Source organism: Hyperolius riggenbachi, chromosome 4 (genome assembly GCF_040937935.1).
Source record: "Hyperolius riggenbachi isolate aHypRig1 chromosome 4, aHypRig1.pri, whole genome shotgun sequence".
In the NCBI taxonomy this organism is placed as follows: Eukaryota; Metazoa; Chordata; class Amphibia; order Anura; family Hyperoliidae; genus Hyperolius; species Hyperolius riggenbachi.
The window spans coordinates 100,985,799-101,010,143 of record NC_090649.1 but is presented as its reverse complement, the minus strand read 5'-3'; the positions used below and the strand labels follow the sequence as shown (position 1 = coordinate 101,010,143).

Sequence of the window (24,345 nt, the reverse complement as noted above, 5' to 3'; positions counted from 1 at the left end):
ACCATCAAAAAATTATTTGGTGGTTGAATAAAAGTAACTTTAGGTCAAAATTTGCCAGGGGTATGAATAATTATGGGAAACATTGTACATAAGTATTCACAGCCTTTGCCATGAAGCTCAAAGTTGAGCTCAGGTTCATCCCATTACCACGATCATCATTGAGATGTTTCTGCAGCTTAATTGGAGTCCACGTGTGGTAAATCAAGTTGATTGGACATGTTTTGGAAAGGAACACATCTGTTTATTTCAGCTCCCACAGTTGACAGTCCATGTCAGTGCACAAACCAAGCATGAAGTCAAAGAAATTGTCTGTAGACCTCCGAGACAGGATTGTTTCGAGGCACAAATCTGGGGAAGGTTACAGAAAAATGTATTCTGCTTTGAAGGTTCCAATGAGCATAGTGGTTCCATCATCCGTACGTGGAAAAAATTGAAAACCACCAGGACTCTTCCTAGAGCTTGTCGGCCATCTAAACTGAGTGATCGGGGGAGAAGAAGAGCCTTAATCAGGGAGGTGACCAATAACCTGATGGTCACTCTGTCAGAGCTCCAGAGGTTTTCTGTGGAGAAAAGAGAACTTTCCAAAAGGACAACCATGTCTGCAGCAATCCACCAATCAGGCCTGTATGGTAGAGTGGCCATACGGAAACCACTCTTTAGTAAAAAGCACATGGCAGCCTGCCTGGAGTTCGCCAAAAGGCACTTGAAGGACTCTCAGACCATAAGAAACAAAATTTGCTGGTCTGAGGAAGCAAAGCTAGAACTCTCAGTGGCAGGCATCAGGTTTGGAGGAAAACGGGCACAACTCATCACCAGGCCAATACCATCCCTACAGTGAAGCATGATGGTGGAAGCATCATGCTCTGGGAATGTTTTTCAGCAGCAGGATGTAATGATCCGCTCAGCTGGCTGCACAGGCAGACAGCTGTTTGTCCATTCCTCTAGTCTGTGGGCTGCAGGTCTCTGGAACAGAGACCTGTCTTTCCATTGCAAGTTTCTGGTCTGTTCTCTTGCTGGAGAATTTGCATACATTTGTTATGCAAATCCCCTACCTGCCTTCTTTGATGACTGGCACTATAAGAGCTTTATGTTTCCCCGAAGGCTTTGCTGGTCATTTCCCTTCCATGGTCTGTTCCTGATGGACACTGCTGAAGTGTCAGCCATTGCTATCTAGTATAGTTAATTCCTGGGGGTTGCTTTAGGCTCCCCTTCTAGCCCAGTCAGGTTGTATTATCTGTATTGCCTGTTCTGTCTTGTCTTGCCTGTTGCCATTGTCCTGTCCCAAAGGTGGACGACAGGAAATGGTTCTGATCTCTGTTCTTGGAGTATAGCTGGTGCAGCGGTTGCTACCAGCTATCTCTTCTGTTCTGTCTCCTGGGATCGCGCTAGCTACTTTTCGCTAGCGCTGGGGATCCTTCTGTTCTGTCTTCTGGGATCGCGCTAGCTACTTTTTGCTAGCGCTGGGGATCCTTCTGTTCTGTCTTCTGGGATCGCGCTAGCCACTTTTCGCTAGCGCTGGGGATCCTTCTGTTCTGCTACTCTGTACCTGGATCGCGCTAGCCACTTTTCGCTAGTGCTGTGGATCCTATCTCTCGCTTGTCCCTGTTTTCGTGTGTCTGTCTTGTCCGCTACGCTTGCTGGAGGCTTGGTGAGGTAACCGTTAAGCAAGCGCTCGCGTCCTCTGTTTCATGTTTGTCTGTTAATGGTTAGTTAGGCGTGCTTGTCTCTCTTGTGCTTATCACGTGGAGATCGCGCATAACCGCGTGCACTGTTGCGAATGAGTGCGGTGTTCGCGGTTAGCTAGCGTTTGTTATTTTCCGTATCTCCTTATTGTATTATTTGCTGTGCCTTTGCTACCCTCGTATTCTATTCTTATCTGCCTTGTGTCACGTCTGGCGATCGCACCTCTCGCAATCGCGTTCCTATTTCATATCTGCTGTTGTGTGTGCGCGGTCGCGGGGTGGCGACTGGATTGGCGCACACACATACAACCTGTCCCTTTGCTCAATCTCATTCGCAATCGCCTCTCTTGTGATTGCGTTCTGCGCTTCGTACAATTCCTGTCTGGCACTTGTGGAGGTACAGAGGATTGGTTCCTCTGCACTCCCCAGCGCCATCTGCCGACAAGCATTTCCCTCTACAGGTGCGTAGCACCTTTTGCTGGGTGCCTGCAAATATACGCTTGTGGAGGATTTCCGCCGTGTCAGCGCACGCGTTGTGCGCTGATCACGGAGAAAGTTCCACAATCGTTACACAGGAACTGGGAGACTAGTCAGGATAAAAGGAACGATGACTGCAGCAATGTACAGAGACATCCTAAATGAAAATGTGCTATAGAGCGCTTTTGAACTCAGACCGGGGCGACCGTTCATCTTTCAGCAGGACAACGACCCTAAGCACACAGCCAAGATATCTTTGAATGTTCTTGAGTGGCCCAGCCAGAGCCCAGACTTGAATCCGATTAAATATCTTTGGAGAGATCTTAACCACTTTACCCCCACCCGTACGGATTTCTCCGTCCCTTTTTTCCATCCTTTAACCCCCAGGGACGGAGAAATCCGTACTTTGCGCACTCCCGCCGCTGCCTGCGCTCCTGCTCGTAAACACGCCTCCCGCCGCTAGTAAACACGCCGCCGCCCGCTCGCCCGGAGATCAATGAACGGGAAAATCCATTCCCGTTCGTTGATCTAAGCCCCACAATGATCCGCTGCTCTCCTATGGGCAGCGCGATCATTGTGAGAAAAAACAAACACTCACAGCCTCCTTGTACTTCCTGCGAGCGTCCGGAAGGTCGCAATAAACAAAAGTTACTGTTGCCATCTTGTGGCCAAACAGTAAAACTACACACTTAGCATTTTTTACATAGAAATAAATTAGTTTTACACTAAAAATTAACTCATTACCTCCCACACTCCCCATTTTTTTTTTTGTGTGTAATTAAAAAAAAAAAAAAAAGTGTACAATTAAAAAAAATACATAAATAGTTACCTTAGGGACTGAACTTTTTAAATATTTACGTCAAGAGGGTACAACACTGTTACTTTATAAACTATGGGCTTGTAATTAGGGATGGACGCAAAACTGAAAAAAATGCACCTTTATTTCCAAATAAAATATCGGCGCCAAACATTGTGATAGGGACATAATTTAAGCGGTTTTATAACCAGGACAAAAGGGCACATAAATTTCATGGGTTTTAATTACAGTAGCATGCATTATTTAAAAACTATAATGGCCGGAAACTGAAAAATAATTTTTTTCCCACATTTTTCCTATTTTCCCATTAAAACACATTTAGAATAAAATAATTCTTGGCATAATGTCCCACCTAAAGAAAGCCTAATTGGTGGCGGAAAAAACAAGATATAGTTCATTTCATTGTGATAAGTTATGATAAAGTTATAGACGAATGAATGGATGGAGCGCTGAAAGGTGAAAATTGCTCTGGTGGTCAGGGGGTAAAACCCCTCAGTGGTGAAGTGGTTAAAGTGGCTATGCACCAGTGCTTCCCATCCCACCTGATGAGAAGGTGCTGCAAAGAGGAATGGGTGAAACTAGCCAAGGATAGGTGTGCCAGGCTTGTGACATTGTACTCAGAAAGACTTGAGGCTGTAATTGCTGCCAAAGGCGCATTGACAAAGTACTGAGCAAAGGCTGTGAATACTTATGTACTTATGATTTCTCTGTTTTTTGTTTTTTTTTTACTTTTAATTAATTTGACAAAACCTCAAGTAAACTTTTTTCATGTTGTCATAATGGGGTGTTGTGTGTAGAATTCTGGAATAAGGCTGTGACATAACAAAATGTGGGAAAAGTGATGTGCTGTGAATACTTTCCATATGCACTGTATCTATATATTGCTGTGCATTAGTATGTAGCCCCGCCCTCCCAGTGATGCTTAGCTTAGGCTGATTAGCTATGCGGAATCCTCCCCTCCCACAGCATCCTGAGTGACCTGGTATATTTTTTACTGGCTTTAGAGCACTCTTTAAACAAACATTCCACAAAGTTCACCTAACGAGACTAAAAATGTCGCCACCTGCGATAAATGTCAGAAAGTGAATCAAGGAGAGGAAAGATTCCACAATGGGCAAACACTGACTAAATATGGTAGTTTATAAATGAATATTGTCAAAAATAAAATCTGTTATATTTTATTCATCATGTAATTGTGTCTACAGTTTTTCTTTAACTCCCTGTATTGTTATTTTTCCAGTCATCCGCCTGCTAGATGAAAGTGCACTCACTAAACTGTAACCTTGTGTATTGTGTGTTCCAGCTCTGGTTTCTGAGGCTTTCTTTGTCGGTGAAGCTGGGCCTTTTTCAGAACGCTGAAATGGAGTTTGAAGCATTTAAAAACCTAGACCAGCCTGACCTCTACTATGAATATTACCCACATGTTTATCCAGGCCGCAGAGGTAAAGCTAGTTAAGTATTTCCTGTTTTCAGTGTTGTACCCGCATCGCATATGACACTACAAGTTGTGCTTTTCATTGGGCTGCTTAGGCTTCTTTTCTCTCCTGCGGGCTTTGTCTTGTTTTGCATATTTTTTCCAATCCACAAAACGCTTGAATGCTGGCAACATAATTTAAATCAAAGGAACAAGTTTCTATTACTGTGATCCGATTTAGGCCCAAATGCAAACTGTATAGGCTACAGAGAACTCTGGCACTGTGTTCAGCCTGTGGAAGCGGGCTGAGACCCACAAAATGCATTGCCAAGTGCATATTAAAGTTCTTTGTCATTATCTGACTTTGTTGTCCTTGAGGTAACCCACCTCACCCCTTCTATTTTAACTGTTCCTAAAGAGAAGCCGTAACCAAGAATTGAACTTCATCCCAATCAGTAGCTGATACCCCCTTTCCCATGATAAATCTTTTCCTTTTCACAAACGTATCATCAGGGGGCGCTGTATGGCTGATTTTGTGGTGAAACCCCTCCCATAGTGTGATGCCAGCGCCTCACAGCTCTGAGATCCTGACATCACACTGTGGGAGCCTTGTTGCATTGTGGGAAATAACAGCTGTTTCCAACTGCCATAAAAGCAAGCAGCATCTCCTTCCACTGACATCATCTGCCAGCAGTAAAAATGTCGCCATGTGGTAAATGACAGAATGTAAATCAGGGAGAGGAAAGATTTTACAATGGGCAAACACTGACTAAATCATTTATACATAATTATTGTAAAAATGAAGCACTTTTTTATTGCATTATTTTCACTGGAGTTCCTCTTTAACACCGTTTTATCATCATCTGGGCCTGTCTTATTCGCCTTTGTATACCGAACTCGGTGTGAATTTCTTGTAATTTCCCATTTTCTTTTTTTAAAGTAGACAAGAATCAAGCGAATATTAGAAAACCCTTTTCTAATTTTAAGGCCCCTTTTACACTTGCGCTTCCAGTGTGCATTGCGTTATGCTGTTTTACCACAGGGTATTGGAACGAAAGTTTATGGGGCCTTTCACACTTAGCGAGTTGCTTCCAAATCGGCGCAAGGTCTTCAGCGCGTTACTGTTTGACTTTGCTGGTGATGCAACAGCGACAGAAGTCATTGGGGTCATCGGGGACGTAGGAATTTAATTGACGGGAGAGCGGTGCACATGGGCAGATGATGGGAATCCCAGTGACGTATTTCCTGCCCAGCGGGGAGTATCTGGTGGTCCCCCTTACAGCATACCTGGTACCTAGTGGTCCTCTCTCCCGCCTTCATGCAGCATACCCGGTGTCTACTGCCCCTCCCCCAATACGGCGTTACCTGGTGTCTAGTGCCCCTCCCCCCATATGGCGTTACCTGGTGTCTAGTGCCCCTCCCCCATACAGTGTTACCTGGTGTCTAGTGGTCACCTGCTCCCTTGTCATAAAGTGTTATCTGGCTGAATCTGACATGATGGAAAACATAGAGAGTTCTGATGTGTCATCTGGCCTAAGATCAGGCGAGATGATAACAACCTCCTCCTCCTTTGCAATTGCTCTGTAATTAGGGGAAGTGGGGAGGGAGGGTGGCCACTTGACCACCAGGACACACTCTATGGGAGAGGGCGGAGGACCACTAGACACCAGGTAATGTGTCCTGACTATGACCCGAGTATAAATTGATTTTGCTCTGGGGGGCATTTTAGTAACAAAACGTTTCTGATAGTGAGTGAAGTTAAAGTAGCTCTTGTTAATTTGTTAATAAGCCTGGATGGAAACTTTACATCTTGCTACAGGAGTAATAAAGCTGCACAGAGCATGAACTTTTTACTCATTTTTAACACCTGGACCAATCCACTGACCAGCAGAAAGCATAGACACTCTCATTTTGGTCTTTGTTACTACCGCTGTGAAATAAGTGTGTTGTACTTGTTCGTGCAGTACATGCTTACATGTGAGCAAGTTGTAATATGATTTTCTAATAATTTTCATATTGTATAGAGTTGAACTGAAACAATGGCATTCATCTCAGCAATGTTTAATTCCATATGAACTGCTAGCAAAACTGCCTACTTGTGTACTTTTGAAAGTAACTGTGATTCAATTAGAGAGGGGAGGGGTGTAGATTTTTTTTTTTTTTTTTCAAACTTCTGTTTTACTGCTTTACACTTAATAACTCATTTTGCAATGCATGCCCTAAAACTATTGGCAAGATTTATTGGATGTAGCACTAAACTACAGGAGTTGTTGATACTAAAAAAAGACATTCTCATCCATTTATTTTTTTTTTGTCTCAATTGTAGATAATGGCGACAAGCATTAGTAACATTTAATGAGGACCTACTTTGTAGATTGGTCTGAGCCATGCTTATGAGCTTCGAGTCCTACAGAAGAAAAGCGCCTTACAAATGTTGTTTGTTGTTGTTGTAGATTAATAAGGGTGAAAGAGCCTTTAGGCCGGTTTCACACTGGGTATTGGCGGCAGCGGTGCGGCCCCGGCCAAAAACTGGCTTTTGGAGATTACCGCGTTAGGGCCTGTACACACTGCTGCGCTTGCGCTGTGCTTTTAAAATCGTGTGCGTTTTTTATTTGCAAGGTCTTTTGAAAATCCATGAAAATCGTGAAGACCTGTACACACTGGTGCGATGCGATATTTCTTTTTCATGAAGGCTTTGCGTTTTTAAAAATCGCATGTGATTTTAAAAACCGCAGCGCAAGCGCAGCAGTGTGTACAGGCCCTTAATACATGGTAATCCCCTTCTGGCTGTCAGCCAAACAGAAAGTGATGCTCGCTTGCGCTGACTTTCTGTTTTTTGGAAACACGGAAGTGCACGGAAGCGTATTGTAAAAAATACACTTCTGCGCAAAATCTGCTGCTGGTTTTCACACTGACACGCATGGCTGTAGACTTGCATGACTTCCGGTCTGCCGCATGTCGAAGCAGAACCGCATGGTAACGTAGATCCGTCCAAGCAAAAATGTCACTTCCATCGCTTCAGTATGAAAGTCCCCATAGACTTTCATTGCACGGCAGTGGTTGCGGTAAAATGACTGCACCGCACAGCCGCAGTGTGCAAGGACCCTCAATGTAAAGCATGGTTTTAGCGCTGCAAAGATCGGCAGTTGTCAATGGCAGTAACTCGCCCCCTCGCCTGTAAATCCTTCCTAGTTTGAAACACCCTCCCCACCAATGGCAAGACTGCTGCGGTCATTTTTATTCAAGGTTTTCCAAAGCCCTGTGGCCACCCCCACCTGCATTGCCGCGGCCTTCTCCCATGTTGGCGGCAGCCTTTAAGGCCATGGCTGCCAAGCTGGGGGCGGGCCGAGTATACACAAGTGGGGGTCGCCATAGCTTCGGAACTCTACGCGGTTTTACCCAAAGGAAGAGGAGGAGTATTAAAATAAGAATGAGGGTTCGTTACTGCCGCTGACACCGATCCTTGCAGTGCTTTACATAAAAGGTTTTTAAATGTACTCTCCAATCTTTGTGCTATTTAAAGGGTTCTTCCACTTTAGTACAAACATTCATATAACGTGTCATCACAAAACAGTTTTATAACTGCCACTTCATATTATCTTTCATTGTTAGTGTACAGCTTTTATAGCATTTTAAAGCAGAATAAACTGGAAGTAGGTTAGTGGCAGGTCAAAACAATGAACAAATCCCCCATGCTAGGCCTTAACGATCAATCGAATTAAAACCAAAATCGCGATCACCAAGATCACTATTTCAGAATCGTCAAAGCAGCGATTTCCGCGATGATGGGGGAAGTATGAAGAAGCGGCTTCAAACTTCCCCCAAGTCCCAGTACATGCGGCATGCAGCATCCGCAGTGTTGAACATACCTTCTGCATGAGTCCAACGCTGTCCATTCTCTATTGCTGTCTGCCGACTCTTGTGCACGGCATACTTCCTGATTCCTGTGTGTCACATGGCATACAGGAAGTATGCGGTGCATTAGAGCCTGCAGGAGGTGAAGTGGATAGACGGGCATCGCTGGACTCGTGCTGGAAGGTATGTCCAGCACTTCCGCAGCTTGGGGGACAGAGAGGGCAAAGAGAGACAAAAGGGGCACAAAGAAAGACACAATGGGGGCAAGCGAGAAACCCAGAGGGGGCACAGAGAGACAAAGGAGGCAAGATAGACACAAGGGGGGCACGAAGAGGGACACAGAGGGGACACAGCCAAAGTGGGCACAACGAGAGACACACAGAGGACACAGGGAGCACAAAGATAGACAGGAGGACATAGAGGAACAGAGTTGGAACAAAGCTTGATTTGAAGGAAATCATGAATCAAATTGAAATTGTGACTTTAGACAGAAATCGCTCAAGTCAATTTTTTCCTAAAATCGTTCAGGCCTACCCCATGCAATTTGGCAACTTCACACTTAGGTGTATATCCCAGCACCAATCAAAGTAATAAGGCTTACTTACCAGCCACGTATAACCCACATTATATGGTTGTATCAAGGGTTTAACTTGTCCCAGGAAAGTTGCATAGGTCCTTCAGACTCAGAATTATGATGTCATCATCCGATCGGTAACAATGAAGATTAGGAGGTATACCATAAAGAAAAAAGCAAGCAGCGATACTCAGTGTACACTTCCTTATTCTACAACTTATCAAATCAAATATCTAAAAGTCACATACTTATGGGGTCCAGACCATCTGTACCCTAAAATAAATTTGCGCGTGTGTGTGCTGGCCAGCAATAGGTTAAAAAGATAACAGGTGTCGTCCGTCTCCTTCCCGACCGGTTTCGCAAACTTGCGTCATCAGGTGAAAAGGAGAGCAGGAAGACTGACACCCAATTTATAACCTCTCAACATATTTGTGTGCGTATCTGTGTGTGCATATAGGCAACCTGAGGGGGTTATAAATCTGCTCTGATGCCCTGGGCGATTGCCCGGTTTGCCCTAATGGAAGCACTGACCCTGGTAAAAAGGAATTGTCAGTGAGATGCAAATGAATCGAAGTATAATGCAGAATTAGGCAAAATCTGTATGCAGATTTATGCAGCTTAAAAATCGACCAAACAAATTTCAACTTGGCAGGATATGATTGGTCCATTTTCAAGCTGCATACTTTTTGTATCTCTCCATCAGCTCTGAATTGCTTGTCTCTTATTAATCTTTTTCCGATAAAGAAATGATATGGGGATTGCTTTTGTTTGTCTTGCGGAAAGGGTGGTTGAGCTATACATAATATTGCTTTATATCATAAACTGTAATGTAGCTTTTAAGCCATGTGCAGCTACAAACCTCTGCTGACATTTTACTGTCTTTTGAAATAAAATGTACATTTTTCAAGAAAGGATGTTATAGTTATAAAGCGGACAATATACCAGTAGATGTAATGCGGCTATGTACAGTTTCTTAGTTATCAATAATTGTATGTGTTTCTTTGTGCAGTCTGCCTTTCTATAAAAGGCATTTTATTATTTACCGTATTCTTTGCAATTGCAACAGTGACATCTGTAGGTTCTACTGAGTATTGTAGTAAAATATGTGTAAAGTATAAGGGCTCTTTCACATTAGGGCAGATTTTCTGCGTTTCAACGCAAAGGGTAAAGTTTGCGTTACCCAAGGGGAAATGAAAGTCCATAGACTTTCATTTTAGCTTTCACATATAACGCAGCCTTTTTGTGCGTTGCGTTACACTGCACCCAGGCGCAGTTTTTCAGCCAACGCTAGCTTTATGCGTTACAATGTTAGTCAATGTAAAACGCACACTATGCGCATTTTCAATCCGTTAACGCAGGCAATCAGTCCCAGAATGCAACAGAGGAACAATGTAGAAAGTTGAAAACTAAAAGAAAAAAAAATTACCTGCGTTTTTCTATGTGCTGTAACGGATTGAAAACGGATTAAAAACGCACACTCACTGCAGTGCAACGCATATCAAAACGCATTAAAAGGCATACAACAAAACGCATGCTTTGAGCGTTCTCCAACGCAAGCTCTGATGTGAAAGAGCTCTAAAGCATATAAATAGGGATAAAAAGCGCGTAGGGAAAACAAAACAAAAAAAAAAAACAAATTGAAGGAAGTTGAAGGGTCCTTGGCTCAAACAATAATTTACTACAAAAAAGTATGCAACAGCCCAGGGTGCCCATTAACTATCTCGTATGTGTATATATATCAGAATCAGAATTCACTTCATTCGCCAAGTGTGGCAACTACCGTACCTGGAATTAGTTGTGGTTCGTATTGCTTTGGCAGAACTGCAGAGACAGAAATTGTGTTGACAAAGAATACATTTGGGGGACAGACATTGAGAACTCTAATTAGTAGGGCATGGAGCAGTACTGCACAAGGGTGCTCTGAAGTTCAGTGAGGGACAGTGGAGTAATGCTGACCTTGCAGATGGAGCAGGAGGACTGCTTGAGGGAAGATGGTGTTCCTCCCCCTGGTGGTTTTGGAGGGGATGGTTCTATAATGTCCGCCCGATGACAGGAGCCCAAATAAGCGACTGCTTGGGTGGGAGGGGTCATGGGAAATCCTGGTGACCCTCGCCTTTATTTTTGCAGTGTGGAGGAGGTCTAGAGGTGGCAGGGACGATCTGATCTTTTCCGCAGCACTAATTACTCTTTGGCGTTTGTGTTTGTCTGTATTATCTATACAGAGGGTGTATTTGTATATTGGAGTTTGTATTTGTATTATACAGTATATACTGTATAATCACACAACTAAGCTATTAAAGCAACAATACCATGAATATTGCAAAACTACAAAATATTTATTGAAACTAACACAAACACCCTAAAAATAATGACAAAAATACAGACTGTCTTGGGGGAATACTAATAAAGGCACTCTTAAAACGTTAATTGTTCTGTTGAAGATAGCCGTTTAAAAAATGTGAATGTTTATATAACGCATTTGTCTTTTTAAAAGTAATATTAAATATCTTTAAAAAACATCATCTCACATAACCACCCAAGCCAATGTGACATGACCTGAATTTGGTCACTTTGAAATTTCAGTACCATTTTCTGTTGGACATGTACTACATTTTTTTTCCTCTTTTTAACCTGTTTTTGAGTGCATAAGACAGTAATGGTCAGGGGTTAACAAGAATGTCTGTTCCATTATATGAAACTGCTGTTTTTTTGTTATTTGTTTTTTACTATACTGTGTAGAGAGAATGATGTGTGTGTCGTGTCCACATTACTGTGTGGAGAGAATGGATGTGTGTTGTGTACACATTACTGTGTGGAGGGAATAATGTGTGTGTTGTGTACACATTGCTGTGTGGAGAGAATGTATGTGTGCTTTAGGTACACATTGCTGTGTGGAGAGAAGGGATATGCATGTTGTGTATACATTGCTTTGTGGAGAGAATTAATGTGTGTGCTGTGTATACATTGCTTTGTGGAGAGAATGGATGTGTGTGTTGTGTATACATTGCTTTGTGGAGAGAATAGATGTGCATGTTGTGTATACATTGCTTTGTGGAGAGAATGAATGTGTGAGTTGGTACATATTGCTTTGTGGAGAGAATGGCTGTGTGTGTTGGGCACACATTGCTGTGTGGAGAGAATGGATGCGTGGAGAGAATGGATGTGTATGTACACATTGCTGTGTGGAGAGAATGGATGCGTGTGTACACATTGCTGTGTGGAGAGAATGGATGTGTGTGTGTACACATTGCTTTGTGGAGGGAATGGATGTGTGTGTTGTGTACACATTGCTGTGTGGAGAGAATGGATGTGTGTTGTGTACACATTGCTGTGTGAAGAGAATGGATGTGCGTGTTGTGTACACATTCCTGTGTGAAGAGAATGGATGTGTGCGTTGGGTACACATTGCTGTGTGAAGAGAATGGATGTGCGTGTTGTGTACACATTGCTGTGTGAAGAGAATGGATGTGCGTGTTGTGTACACATTGTTGTGTGCAGAGAATGGATGTATATAGTGTGCTGTGTGCAGAGACAGGATGTATATAGTGTGTGAATACAGCTGTGTGGAGAGACTGTATGTATATAGTGTGCTGTGTGCAGAGATTGGATGTATACACTTTGTGAATACAGCTGTGTGCAGAGACTGGATATATATATAGTCTGCTGTGTGCAGAGACTGGATGTATACAGTGTGTGAATACAGCTGTGTGGAGAGACTGGATGTATATAGTGTGCTGTGTACAGAGACTGGATGTATATAGTGTGTGAATACAGCTGTGTGGAGAGACTGGATGTATATAGTGTGTGAATACAGCTGTGTGGAGAGACTGGATGTATATAGTGTGCTGTGTACAGAGACTGGATGTATATAGTGTGTGAATACAGCTGTGTGGAGAGACTGGATGTATATAGTGTGTGAATACAGCTGTGTGGAGAGACTGGATGTATATATTGTGTGAATACAGCTGTGTGCAGAGACTGGATGTATATAGTGTGCTGTGTACAGAGACTAGATATATAGTGTGTGAATACAGCTGTGTGGAGAGACTGGATGTATATAGTGTGTGAATACAGCTGTGTGGAGAGACCGGATTTATATAGTGTGCTGTGTACAGAGACTGGATGTATATAGTGTGTGAATACAGCTGTGTGGAGAGACTGGATGTATATAGTGTGTGAATACAGCTGTGTGGAGAGACTGGATGTATATAGTGTGTGAATACAGCTGTGTGCAGAGACTGGATGTATATAGTGTGTGAATACAGCTGTGTGCAGAGACTGGATGTATATAGTGTGTGAATACAGCTGTGTGCAGAGACTGGATGTATATAGTGTGTGAATACAGCTGTGTGCAGAGACTGGATGTATATAGTGTGTGAATACAGCTGTGTGCAGAGACTGGATGTATATAGTGTGTGAATACAGCTGTGTGCAGAGACTGGATGTATATAGTGTGTGAATACAGCTGTGTGCAGAGACCGGATATATATAGTGTGCTGTGTGCAGAGACTGGATGTATATAGTGTGTGAATACAGCTGTGTGGAGAGAATGGATGTATATAGTCTGCTGTGTGCCGAGACTGGATGTATACAGTGTGTGAATACAGCAGTGTGGAGAGACTGGATGTATATAGTGTGCTTTTTGCAGAGACTGGATGTATATAGTGTGTGAATACAGCTGTGTGGAGAGACCGGACGTATATATTGTGTGAATACAGCTGTGTGGAGAGAATGGTTGTATATAGTGTGCTGTGTGCAGAGACTGGATGTATATATTGTGTGAATACAGCTGTGTGAAGAGACCGGATGTATATATTGTGTGAATACAGATGTGTGGAGAGAATGGATGTACTGTATATAGTGTGCTGTGTACAGAGACTGGATGTATATAGTGTGTGAATACAGCTGTGTGCATGGACTGGATGGATATATTGTGTGAATACCGCTGTGTGGAGAGACTGGATGTATATAGTGTGCTGTGTACAGAGACTGGATGTATATAGTGTGTGAATACAGCTGTGTGCAGAGACTGGGTGGATATATTGTGTGAATACAGCTGTGTGGAGAGAATGGATGTATATAGTGTGCTGTGTGCAGATAGTGGTTGTATAAAGTGTGTGAATACAGCTGTGTGCAGAGACTGGATGTATATATTGTGTGAATACAGCTGTGTGGAGAGAATGGATGTATATAGTCTGCTGTGTGCAGATAGTGGTTGTATATAGTGTATGAATACAGCTGTGTGGAGAGAATGGATGTATATAGTGTGCTGTGTGCAGATAGTGGTTGTGCAGATACTGGATGTATATAGTGTGTGAATACAGCTGTGTGGAGAGACTGGATGTATATAGTCTGCTGTGTGCAGAGCCTGGATGTATATAGTTTGTGAATACAGCTGTGTGGAGAGACTGGATGTATATAGTGTGTGAATACAGCTGTGTGGAGAGACTGGATGTATATAGTCTGCTGTGTGCAGAGCCTGGATGTATATAGTTTGTGAATACAGCTGTGTGCAGAGACTGGATGTATATAGTGTGTGAATACAGCTGTGTGCATAGACTGGATGTATATAGTGTGTGAATACAGCTGTGTGCAGAGACTGGATGTATATAGTGTGTGAATACAGCTGTGTGCAGAGACTGGATGTATATAGTGTGTGAATACAGCTGTGTGCAGAGACTGGATGTATATAGTGTGTGAATACAGCTGTGTGCAGAGACTGGATGTATATAGTGTGTGAATACAGCTGTGTGCAGAGACTGGATGTATATAGTGTGTGAATACAGCTGTGTGCAGAGACTGGATGTATATAGTGTGTGAATACAGCTGTGTGCAGAGACTGGATGTATATAGTGTGTGAATACAGCTGTGTGCAGAGACTGGATGTATATAGTGTGTGAATACAGCTGTGTGCAGAGACTGGATGTATATAGTGTGTGAATACAGCTGTGTGCAGAGACTGGATGTATATAGTGTGCTGTGTGTAGAGACTGGATGTATGTAGAGTGTGAAAATCCTGCTGTGTGCACATTGCTTGTATGCTCTGTGCTCTATTAGGTAGGTGAGGGGCACGTGTATTAGCAGACCCCTATCTGTCACGAGTCTGCAGGGGGAGAGTCTCCTTCACCTAAAGTGCCCGTCTGGGAGCCATTGCCTTTTTATGTGTTCCATTTGCATCTCCCTTCCCTTATAATTACCATCTTTCCCCTGTCTGCCTCTCTGCACACTGCGGAGGACTCATTTCATTCTCTGCGTTATTCCATTCATGAGCAACCTTCAGCTATTCTTCTTTATGACAATTCAAAGCTTGTGTGTATGTGTTGTGTGCGGAAACATGCAGTCATTAGCGTCTCACTTTCTTCTTTTGTTCGGAATCACACTGCTGTATAGAGCAGGGAGCTTAGGTTTTTCTAAGGTAGAACCCCGAGTGCTGATACGCCTTTGTCTGGCCTCACAGGTGCCAGTTGTTCTGGGTAAGGCTCTTTTCATTGATCATGCTGCATTGGGTACACAGGAATGATAGTCTATTTGTCTTGGCACCCCATGACTGCTTGGGCTATTTCACACGGGTGTTGTGACAGACTCGTTTTTCTGGCATTTTTCTTCTCACCATTTTAAACTACTATCTCACATTCAGGAACATTCTCGTTGTTCATTGTGTGTGTGTTTTGGGAAGCGTATGCATGCATCTTATGGGCAGTGACTTGACTCATTCATCATCCTATACTGAGAATGCTAACTAACCAATGACCAAATGTGCAGCGCTGAAGCCCCAGGTTCCATCCCCGGTCAGAACACTTCCTGCATGGAGTTTGTATGTTCTGCCCATGCGTGCGAGGGTTTCCTTGAGGCACTTCCGTCACTTTGCAAATCATACACAAACTTATTTCGTCTCACTAAAATGTGTCCTAGACTGTTGGGGTTATCAACACTATGACTATTTTCAGGATATCAGATTGTGAGGGGCAGTTAATAACCAGACTCAGCAGTTAGCAGATTAATACGTGGAGAAGTGTCTGCAGTGTTAATGTAATGCACCCTTATACTGACTGTTCATACGAGTGTTCATGGGACTGCAGGCAACACTCTTGTTTTACCGATTTTAATAATAAGAAAGACGCGACGCTCTAGGCTGGCGTTTTACAGGCCATGGCCATCTTTATTGGATTTATTGGATTAATATAATGGCAACTGTGGGATCCCAAATAATTTTATTCAAAATGAGACTTTGACTTGCAAATAAAGCATCATAACATATGAACTCAGTTTTGGTCCACCACCATGGTTCAGATCAAATATACACACCAGGAATACAAAAGAAACCCGACACTGGAAAGCTTGTCCACACCTTCAGAACGTGACTTCTTCCAATAGAGATTGACCACAACGAATCCATGTAGGATAGGCAGAGGTGGGTGGGGAAGCTCGTCCCAGACCACGCTGGACAAAAGACAGCTAACACAGCAGAAAACCCTCTTTATATACATCTCACTTACCTGTTATTTGCTGCTGCAACAATGTTTCACCCTAGCAACACCTGGCAGAAAACTATACCTCACCTGAGCTGACCAATCAGCTGGTGAGCTACATAATTTTACTTTACAACCTGCCTGACAGGTATCAGCCAATCACACAAGTGGCTACCTCAGAGAGGGAGAATGAAATCCCTTCATGAAAGAACTCCGCTTTACCTCACAAGGTTGCCACATTCCCGTGTAGGGCCTATTTTAGGCAATATGGCCCTTTTCACTCTGAAAGCTAGGACAGGATGTACTCTGTATGAAGAGTTTCTGCTCGACTGCACGAGCTAAAAATCCACACAGAACTTAGACTTTGCCATCTGTTGCAATCTTCACCAACTTGAGGACCAGAGGTTTATACCCCCCTAGTGATCAGGGGATTTTTTTACAATTACGCACTATGCAGCTTTAACAATTTTGTGCGCGGTCATACTACTTACCACCAAAATGAATTTTACCTCCTTTTCTTGCCACTAATAGAGCTGTCTTTTGGTGGTCTCTGATTGCTGCTGCAATTTTTTTTTTTTTTTACTATTACTAATATTTTAAAACCATCTTTTTTTTCTTTTTTTTTTAAAATAAAAAAGCCTATTTTTTCCTCTCCCTCCCTCCCCTCTAAATTGGCCCTGACTGTGAGCCATAAACTTCATTGATCTCTCATAGGCATCAGCATATGACCGGGATTAGATTGTGAGCCACTCAGAGGGACAGTTACGTTACAGGGATGTCCCCTGTATAGTGCTGCGCTAAATCGCAGCGCTGTATAAGTGTAAATAACTGGGGGTTTCTAACAGCCTGCCAGCTCTGATCGTAACTGGCAGGCTGATCATTGATCCCCATTCCGTGTCTCGGCAGGGAACGCGCACCTCCAGAACTTGACGCCAATCGGCATTAGGCGGTCCTGGCGGCGACACCATCACACCACCGATCAGCATGAGGTAGTCGGAAAGAGGTTAAATGATGACCTCGGCTGATAAATCTGTCCAGGAAATCTCTGACTGGTATACATGTTCAGTCCCGTGGAGAGGGGAGGAGAAGAAGCCGGAGGTTTTGCAGAGCAGGTTAAAGCTAACTGAAACGTTTTTCTCTATGAAGAAAAAACAAAAAAAAGCTCACCAGCCATTTTAGGTTACATAGTTATAGTTATTTTGGTTGAAAAAAGACATACGTCCATCGAGTTCAACCAGAGAACAAAGTACAACACCAGCCTGCTCCCTCACATATCCCTGTTGATCCAGAGGAAGGCGAAAAAACCCCTTACAAGGCATGGTCCAATTAGCCCCAAAAAGGAAAAAAATTAATTCCCGACTCTAGATGGCAATCTGATAAAATCCCTGGATCAACATCATTAGGCATTACCTAGTAATTGTAGCCATGGATGTCTTTCAACGCAAGGAAAACATCTAAGCCCCCTTTAAATGCAGGTATAACGTTTGCCATAACGACTTCCTGTGGCAATGCATTCCACATCTTAATCACTCTTACTGTAAAGAACCCTTTCCTAAATAAATGGCTAAAACATTTTTCCTCCATGAGCAGATCATGTCCTCTAGTCCTTTGAGAAGGCCTAGGGACAAAAAGCTCATCCGCCAAGCTATTATATTGCCCTCTGATGTATTTATACATATTAATTAGATCCCCTCTAAGGCATCTTTTCTCTAGACTAAATAAACCCAGTTTATCTAACCTTTCTTGGTAAGTGAGACCTTCCATCCCACGTATCAATTTTGTTGCTCGTCTCTGCACCTGCTCTAAAACTGTAATATCTTTTTTGTAATGTGGTGCCCAGAACTGAATTCCATATTCCAGATGTGGCCTTACTAGAGAGTTAAACAGGGGCAATATTATGCTAGCATCTCGAGTTTTTATTTCCCTTTTAATGCATCCCAAAATGTTGTTAGTTTTAGCTGCAGTGGCTTGGCATTGAGTACGATTATAGGTATTCGCCTATTATTGTAAATGATCATTTACCTAATAAAATCCTAACCTAACGTTGCCCGGGTATGTATTTGGCTGGTGTTGGCTCCGCTCACTTTTTCTAACTCTAACACACAAACACTCAGTTACCAAGTTTATGAGCTTTAAGTTTATGAGCTTTGGGGTCTTTGGCATCAATAATTTGTATTTTCCCCTAGAAATAAAATAAATCAGATTGGCTGTTTGTGACTCCGCCCCTCTCCAGCATTTGAACTCCAGTCACCCAATGACCAACTGTAGCAGGTTTGAGGCATGTGCTATTAACAGTGTAAAAATGACAGCAATTTAAATATTCCTGTTGAAAATCAACAGGTGAATTTTGATTGGCTATTATAGGCTCCACCCACTTCCCTGAATATTAATCTCAGTTACCCAGTGACCAGCTGGGCAAAGTTTGAGAACCCTGCCATTAACCGTGTAAGAAGGCCTGCAGTTTATATTTTCCCAGTGAAATATGTTTTTGGCTCTGCCTACTTTTTGTAACCTGGACACACAGTCACTCACTGACCAAGTTTGTGAGCTTTCGGATCCTTGGCATCAAAAATGTGTATTTCCCTAGTGAAATTAATCATCAAATGTGATTGGATGTTTGTGGCTCCACCCACTTTTCTGAATTTGAACCCCAGTGACCCAATGACCAACTGTGCCAGGTTTGAGGCTTGAGCCATTAACAGTGCAAGAATGGCAGCAATTTTAATATTCCCCTTGAAAATCAACAGGTGAATTTTGATTCTTATTTAAGCTACACCCACTTTTCTGAAAATTAATCCCATTCACCCCATAACAAACTGTGCAAAGTTTGAGAACCCTGCCATTAGCAGTGGAAAAGGGCTGCAGTTTACATTTTCCCAGGGAAATCTGTTTTTGACTCCACCCAGTTTTTCTAACCTTGACACACAGTCATTCAATGACCAAGTTTGAGAGCTTTCCAGTTCCTGGCATCAAAATTGTGTGAATGGAAGCAGTTTATCCAGCAAAGAAATCTGATTGTTTGTGTCTCTGCCCCTTTAGTGAATTTGAACCCCAGTCTCTTCATGACCGACTGTAGCAGGTCTGAGGCCTCTGCCATAAACATTGTAAGAACGGCAGCAATTTCAATATCATCCCTTGAAAATCAATAGGTACATTTTAATTGGCTGTTGTTGGCTCCACCTACTTTTCTTAATAATTATCCCTGTCACCCAGTGACCAACTGTGTCAAGTTTGAGAACCCTGCCACTAACAGTGTAAGAATGGCTGCAGTTTATATTTTCCCATGTAAAAACGTATTTTTGGCTCCACCCACTGTTTCTAACCTTGACATACAGTCACTCAATAACCAAGTTTATGCGCTTTGAGGTCCTTGGCATCAATAAGTTGTGTTTTCCCACTGAAATTAAACAAATCTGAATGGCTGTTTGTAGCCCGCCCCTTTTCAGAATTTGAACCCCAATCTCCCAGTGTCTGACTGTACCAGATTTGAGGCATCTGCCATTAAGAGTGTAAGAATGGCAGCAATGTACATATTCCCCTTGAAAATCAATAGGTGATTTTTGATTGGCTATTGTAGGCTCCACCCATTTTCTAAAATTAATCCCAGTCACCCAGTGACCAACTGTGTCAAGTTTAAGAACCCTTCCATTAACAGTGTAAGAATGCTTGCAGGCTCCACCCACTTTCCTAAATATTAATCCCAGCCATCAAGTGACCACATGTGTCAAGTTTGAGAGCCCTGCCAATAACAGAATGGCAGAAATCAATCTAACAAATGTGATTGGCTGTTTGTGGCTCCACCCCCTGTAGCGAATTTGGACTGCAGTCACCCAATTATTGACTGTATCAGGTTTGAGGCCTCTGCCATTAACAGTGTAAGAATGGTAGCAATGTAAATATTCCCCTTGAAAATCAATAGGTGAATTTTGATTGGCTGTTGTAGGCTCCACCCACTTTCTAAAATTAATCCCAGTCACCAAGTGACCAACTGTGTCAAGTTTGGGAACCCTTCCATTAACAGTGTAAGAATGCTTGCAGTTTATATTTTCCCATGAAAAAAATTACTTATGCTACCACCCACCTTTTCTAACCTTGATTTTATAAGGTTTAGTGTGCTTGGTATCAATAATTTGTTTATTCCCATTGAAATGTATCACATCTGATTGGCTGTTTGTGGCTCCACCCCCTTTCTGAATTTGAACCCCAGTCACCCAGTTATCAACTGTACCAGGTTTGAGGCATCTGCTATTAACAGTTTAAGATTGGCAGCAATTTAAATATTCCCCTTGAAAATCAAATGGTGAATTTTGATTGGCTGTTGTAGGCTCCACTCATTTTCCTGAATATTAATCCTAGTCACCCAGTGACCAACTATGCAAAGTTTGAGAACTCTGCCATTAACAGTGTAAGAATGGCTGCAGTTTATATTTGACCAGTGAAATTTGTTTTTGGCTCCGCCCACTTTTCGTAACCTTGACACACAGTCACTCAATGACCAAGTTTTTGAGCTTTCAGGTTCCTGGCATCAAAAATGTGTGAATGGAATCAGTTTATCCAGCAAAGAATTCTGATTGGCCGTTTGTGTCCCGGCCCCTGTAGTGAATTCGGACCCCAGTCACCTAATGACCGACTGTAGTAAGTTTGAAGCCTCTTCCATAAACAGTGTAAGAATGGCAGCAGTTTAAATATTATCCTTGAAAATCAATAGGTGAATTTTGATTGGCTGTTGTTGGCTCCACCCACTTTCCTGAAACTTAATCTCATTCACCCAGTGACCAAGTGTGCCAAGTTTGAAAACCCTGCGATTAACAGTCTAAGAGTGGCTGCAGTTTACATTTCCCCATTTAAAATGAATGGCTGAAATTTGATTGGCTGTTTTATGCTCCAGCCACTTTTCCTGTATTTGTAACCTAGGTCACCAAGTGACCAACTGTGCCATGTGTGGGGACTCTGGCTTGATTACTGAGAGAATGGCAGCCTTTTAAATTTTTCCATTGACATGAATGGGTGAAATCTGATTTGCTGTTTGTAGCACCACCCAGGTGTGCAGGGGGGCAGCGAGACCCCCAGAACATATCATCCCAGGTAGTAAGGGATCTGCATACCAAGTTTCGGTCAAATCGGTCAAGGCGTTTTCGAGTGATCGCAGCACATAAATACATACATACATACATACATACATACATACGATTTTATATATATATAGATTGACCACCAACATGGTTTTTTTTTTTTTAACAGATGGACTAATAAGTTTGAGACAGGTTCACAGGCAAATGCACAGAATTATTGACGTGCACGTGTTTAACTTTCATGCAAGAGTTCTGGGCCTCTTAAGATCTGCTGCTGGAGTCAATTCTAAACATCTAGAGGTGGTTTGTTAGTTTATATACAAGGAAACAAAATCTAGTGAACTTATGCTGGGCATACACGGCACTTTCTTTCCTTATCAATCGAGCCGCTGATGGGCTCGATTGATAATATCCGACAGGTCCGATAACCTGCCGGATAGATTCCCCACTCGATCCCCACCGGCAGGGAATCGAGCAGCTGATAAGGAGCGCTGGCGTGGACGAGCGGGGATGCGCCGGCATCTAACCAGCGGCTCGATCTGGCGCATAATTGCATCCAGAAATGTGTCTTTGTATGCCCAGCATTACAACCTTTGTATGTGATGGGAATAACCACCTTTGGCTGATCTATACAGTCTAACCCGTAAGTAATGCTGAAAGTTTGCAGAATCATTGCTACGCGCAAGTGGCACGGTTTCAGCAAATGTTTGGCCATTACCACAGGCTCGCATTGCTCATTCTTGCACACACAATGTTCTATCCCAGAAGCAAAGTTTTCAGTTTTATACTAGCATCATTGGCCAATGCACCTGGGGTTGACATCAGCTGAGCAATGTTACATCAGGTGGTTTTGCCACACAAAGTATCAAGTCCCTGGGTTCTTCAAGTGTTGGTTCAGTGCCCGGGGACATACAATATTAGCAAAAGTGTGGAGTATGAAAAGAATGAGTTTTGTAAGTGTTGGATGAAGGGCCAAAGAGGAAGAGACAGAGGCAGCCAAAATAGTTGATGGGGAGAGAGATCCAGGTGACCGATAGTTGAGATAGCAACAGAGAACATTGATGGGCGACACAGACAGAGGCTCTTAAACATAAAATAGCCTCATATTTTATGTGAAAAGGACTTTAATTCCTAGTAACACTCTCTCCTGCTTGTCCGGTAACAATCTCTGTCAAATCTAGTCCTTGTTGGAAACCTGCTACAGTTCTTCACTGATCGCCAGATCAGTTAAAATACTCAAGTTATTGTTCTCACCTGCAGGTACCTTTTTTTTTCCCCTCTGCCCAAGCAGCAGCCATATTATCATCTCTCTGCATTTAACAGGCACAGCAACTATTCTACTAGGAATTGTTCAGGTTCTTCTAACCGCCTCCCTCATGGGATGGGTTGCTGCAGTGTGTAGGCATTCATGCTCTACTTGAACTCTCCTGCCACTCACAGATCCATCTAGAGAACTGTGTGCATTAGTAATATGCTCAGTACATTTTATGGTAACCATGCTTGATGATTGTGTGTGGGAGGGGGGGGGGGGGGGGGGGGTGTATCATATATATTTTTTGGCTTCATACGTTTGTAATGTTTTACACGTTCATAGCAAGACGTTTTGAGTCAGGATGATACCATTTATTGGCTAACTTAGAGATAGACAAGAGTGAGCCTTTCATCAAAAGCCAAAAGCTTACTCTTATTTATCTCTAAGTTAGCCAATAAATGGTATCATCTTGATTCAAAACTTTGTGCTTTTACTGATGGCTTACACGTCACAATATTCTACGGTTACACATTGATTTGACGTACAAACACCTTTTTTTTATATTTCTTAAGCTGTCCAAGATATCAGCACAGTGATGCTAACTTTTTGAAAAACTAGAGTTACATTATTACACTTGACAGTAATTAGCGTTGCTGTCCTGCAGTGCTGAATTTCTATCCTACCAGGTGTCTGTCAGCATGGAACTTGCATTCTCTGCCTTTGTGTGTGGGTTTCCATGTGGCGCTCTGCTGTACATTAACACACCAGTAAACTAATTAGCTTCTGAGTATATTGGCACGATCATGTGTGTAGGTGCTTTTGCATGTGTGGTAGGGACATTAAAGGAAAAGTGTCTTCGTAAGGCATGCTTTACCAAACAATGTGCTTTGTCATTTACGTTCAATGTAATGGGATCTATATCTTCCAAATTTTCAACTTTTGACCTGTTACGTCTCAGAGCATTATCTCAAAAATGTTTGGGATTATTAAAGGGAAGGTCCAAGCAAAATAAAAAAAATGAGTTTCACTTACCTGGGGCTTCTACCAGCCCCATGCAGCCATCCTGTGCCCTCGTAGTCACTCACTGCTGCTCCAGTCCCTGCTGGCAGCTTGCCGACCTTGGAGGTCAATGGCCGCATTGTGTACATTTTTACGCATTCCCACTAGTGCAGGAACATTAACACATACCATTTTTACGCATTACTGGTTCAATGCGTAAAAATTTACGCATTGAACCAGTAACGCGTAAAAATGTATGTGTTAATGTTCCTGCACTAGCGGGAATGCGAAAAAATGTACGCAATGCGGCCCCCGACCTCCGAGGTCGGCAAGCTGCCAGCGGGGGACTGGAGCAGCAGTAAATGACTACGAGGGCACAGGATGGCTGCATGGGGCTGGTAGAAGCCCCAGGTAAGTGAAACTCATTTTTTTATTTTGCTTGGACATTCCCTTTAAAGGCGAACTGTAGCGAGAGGTATATGGAGGCAATATCAGTTGCCTGGCTAACCTGCAGATCCTCTGCCTCTAATACTTTTAGCCCTAGACCCTGAACAAGCATGCAGCAGATCAGGTAGTGGGTAGGATGGAGGCGCCCAATGTGCATTCTATTTTGGTATTTTTAAATGCAAATAAAGTTATATAATAAAAAGAGAGGTAATCGCTTACCTCTGCACAAGATATAGACACCAGTTCAACTGGAAAAAAAGTTTTTATCCAAAAAGCAATCTGACAAT

At 42.8% G+C, this 24,345-nt stretch overlaps 1 protein-coding gene across 3 annotated transcripts in view; it reads left to right on the top strand.

Annotated features, from left to right (window-relative positions):
* Positions 1–24,345, top strand: part of TRAPPC12 (trafficking protein particle complex subunit 12) — a 232,474-nt gene that overhangs the window by 73,398 nt on the left and 134,731 nt on the right. For all 3 annotated transcript variants that reach the window (XM_068280348.1, XM_068280349.1, XM_068280347.1), the window contains exon 5: positions 4,280–4,418. In XM_068280348.1, the coding sequence (XP_068136449.1) occupies positions 4,280–4,418 (139 nt within the window). The remainder of the gene's footprint in view (positions 1–4,279; positions 4,419–24,345) is intronic.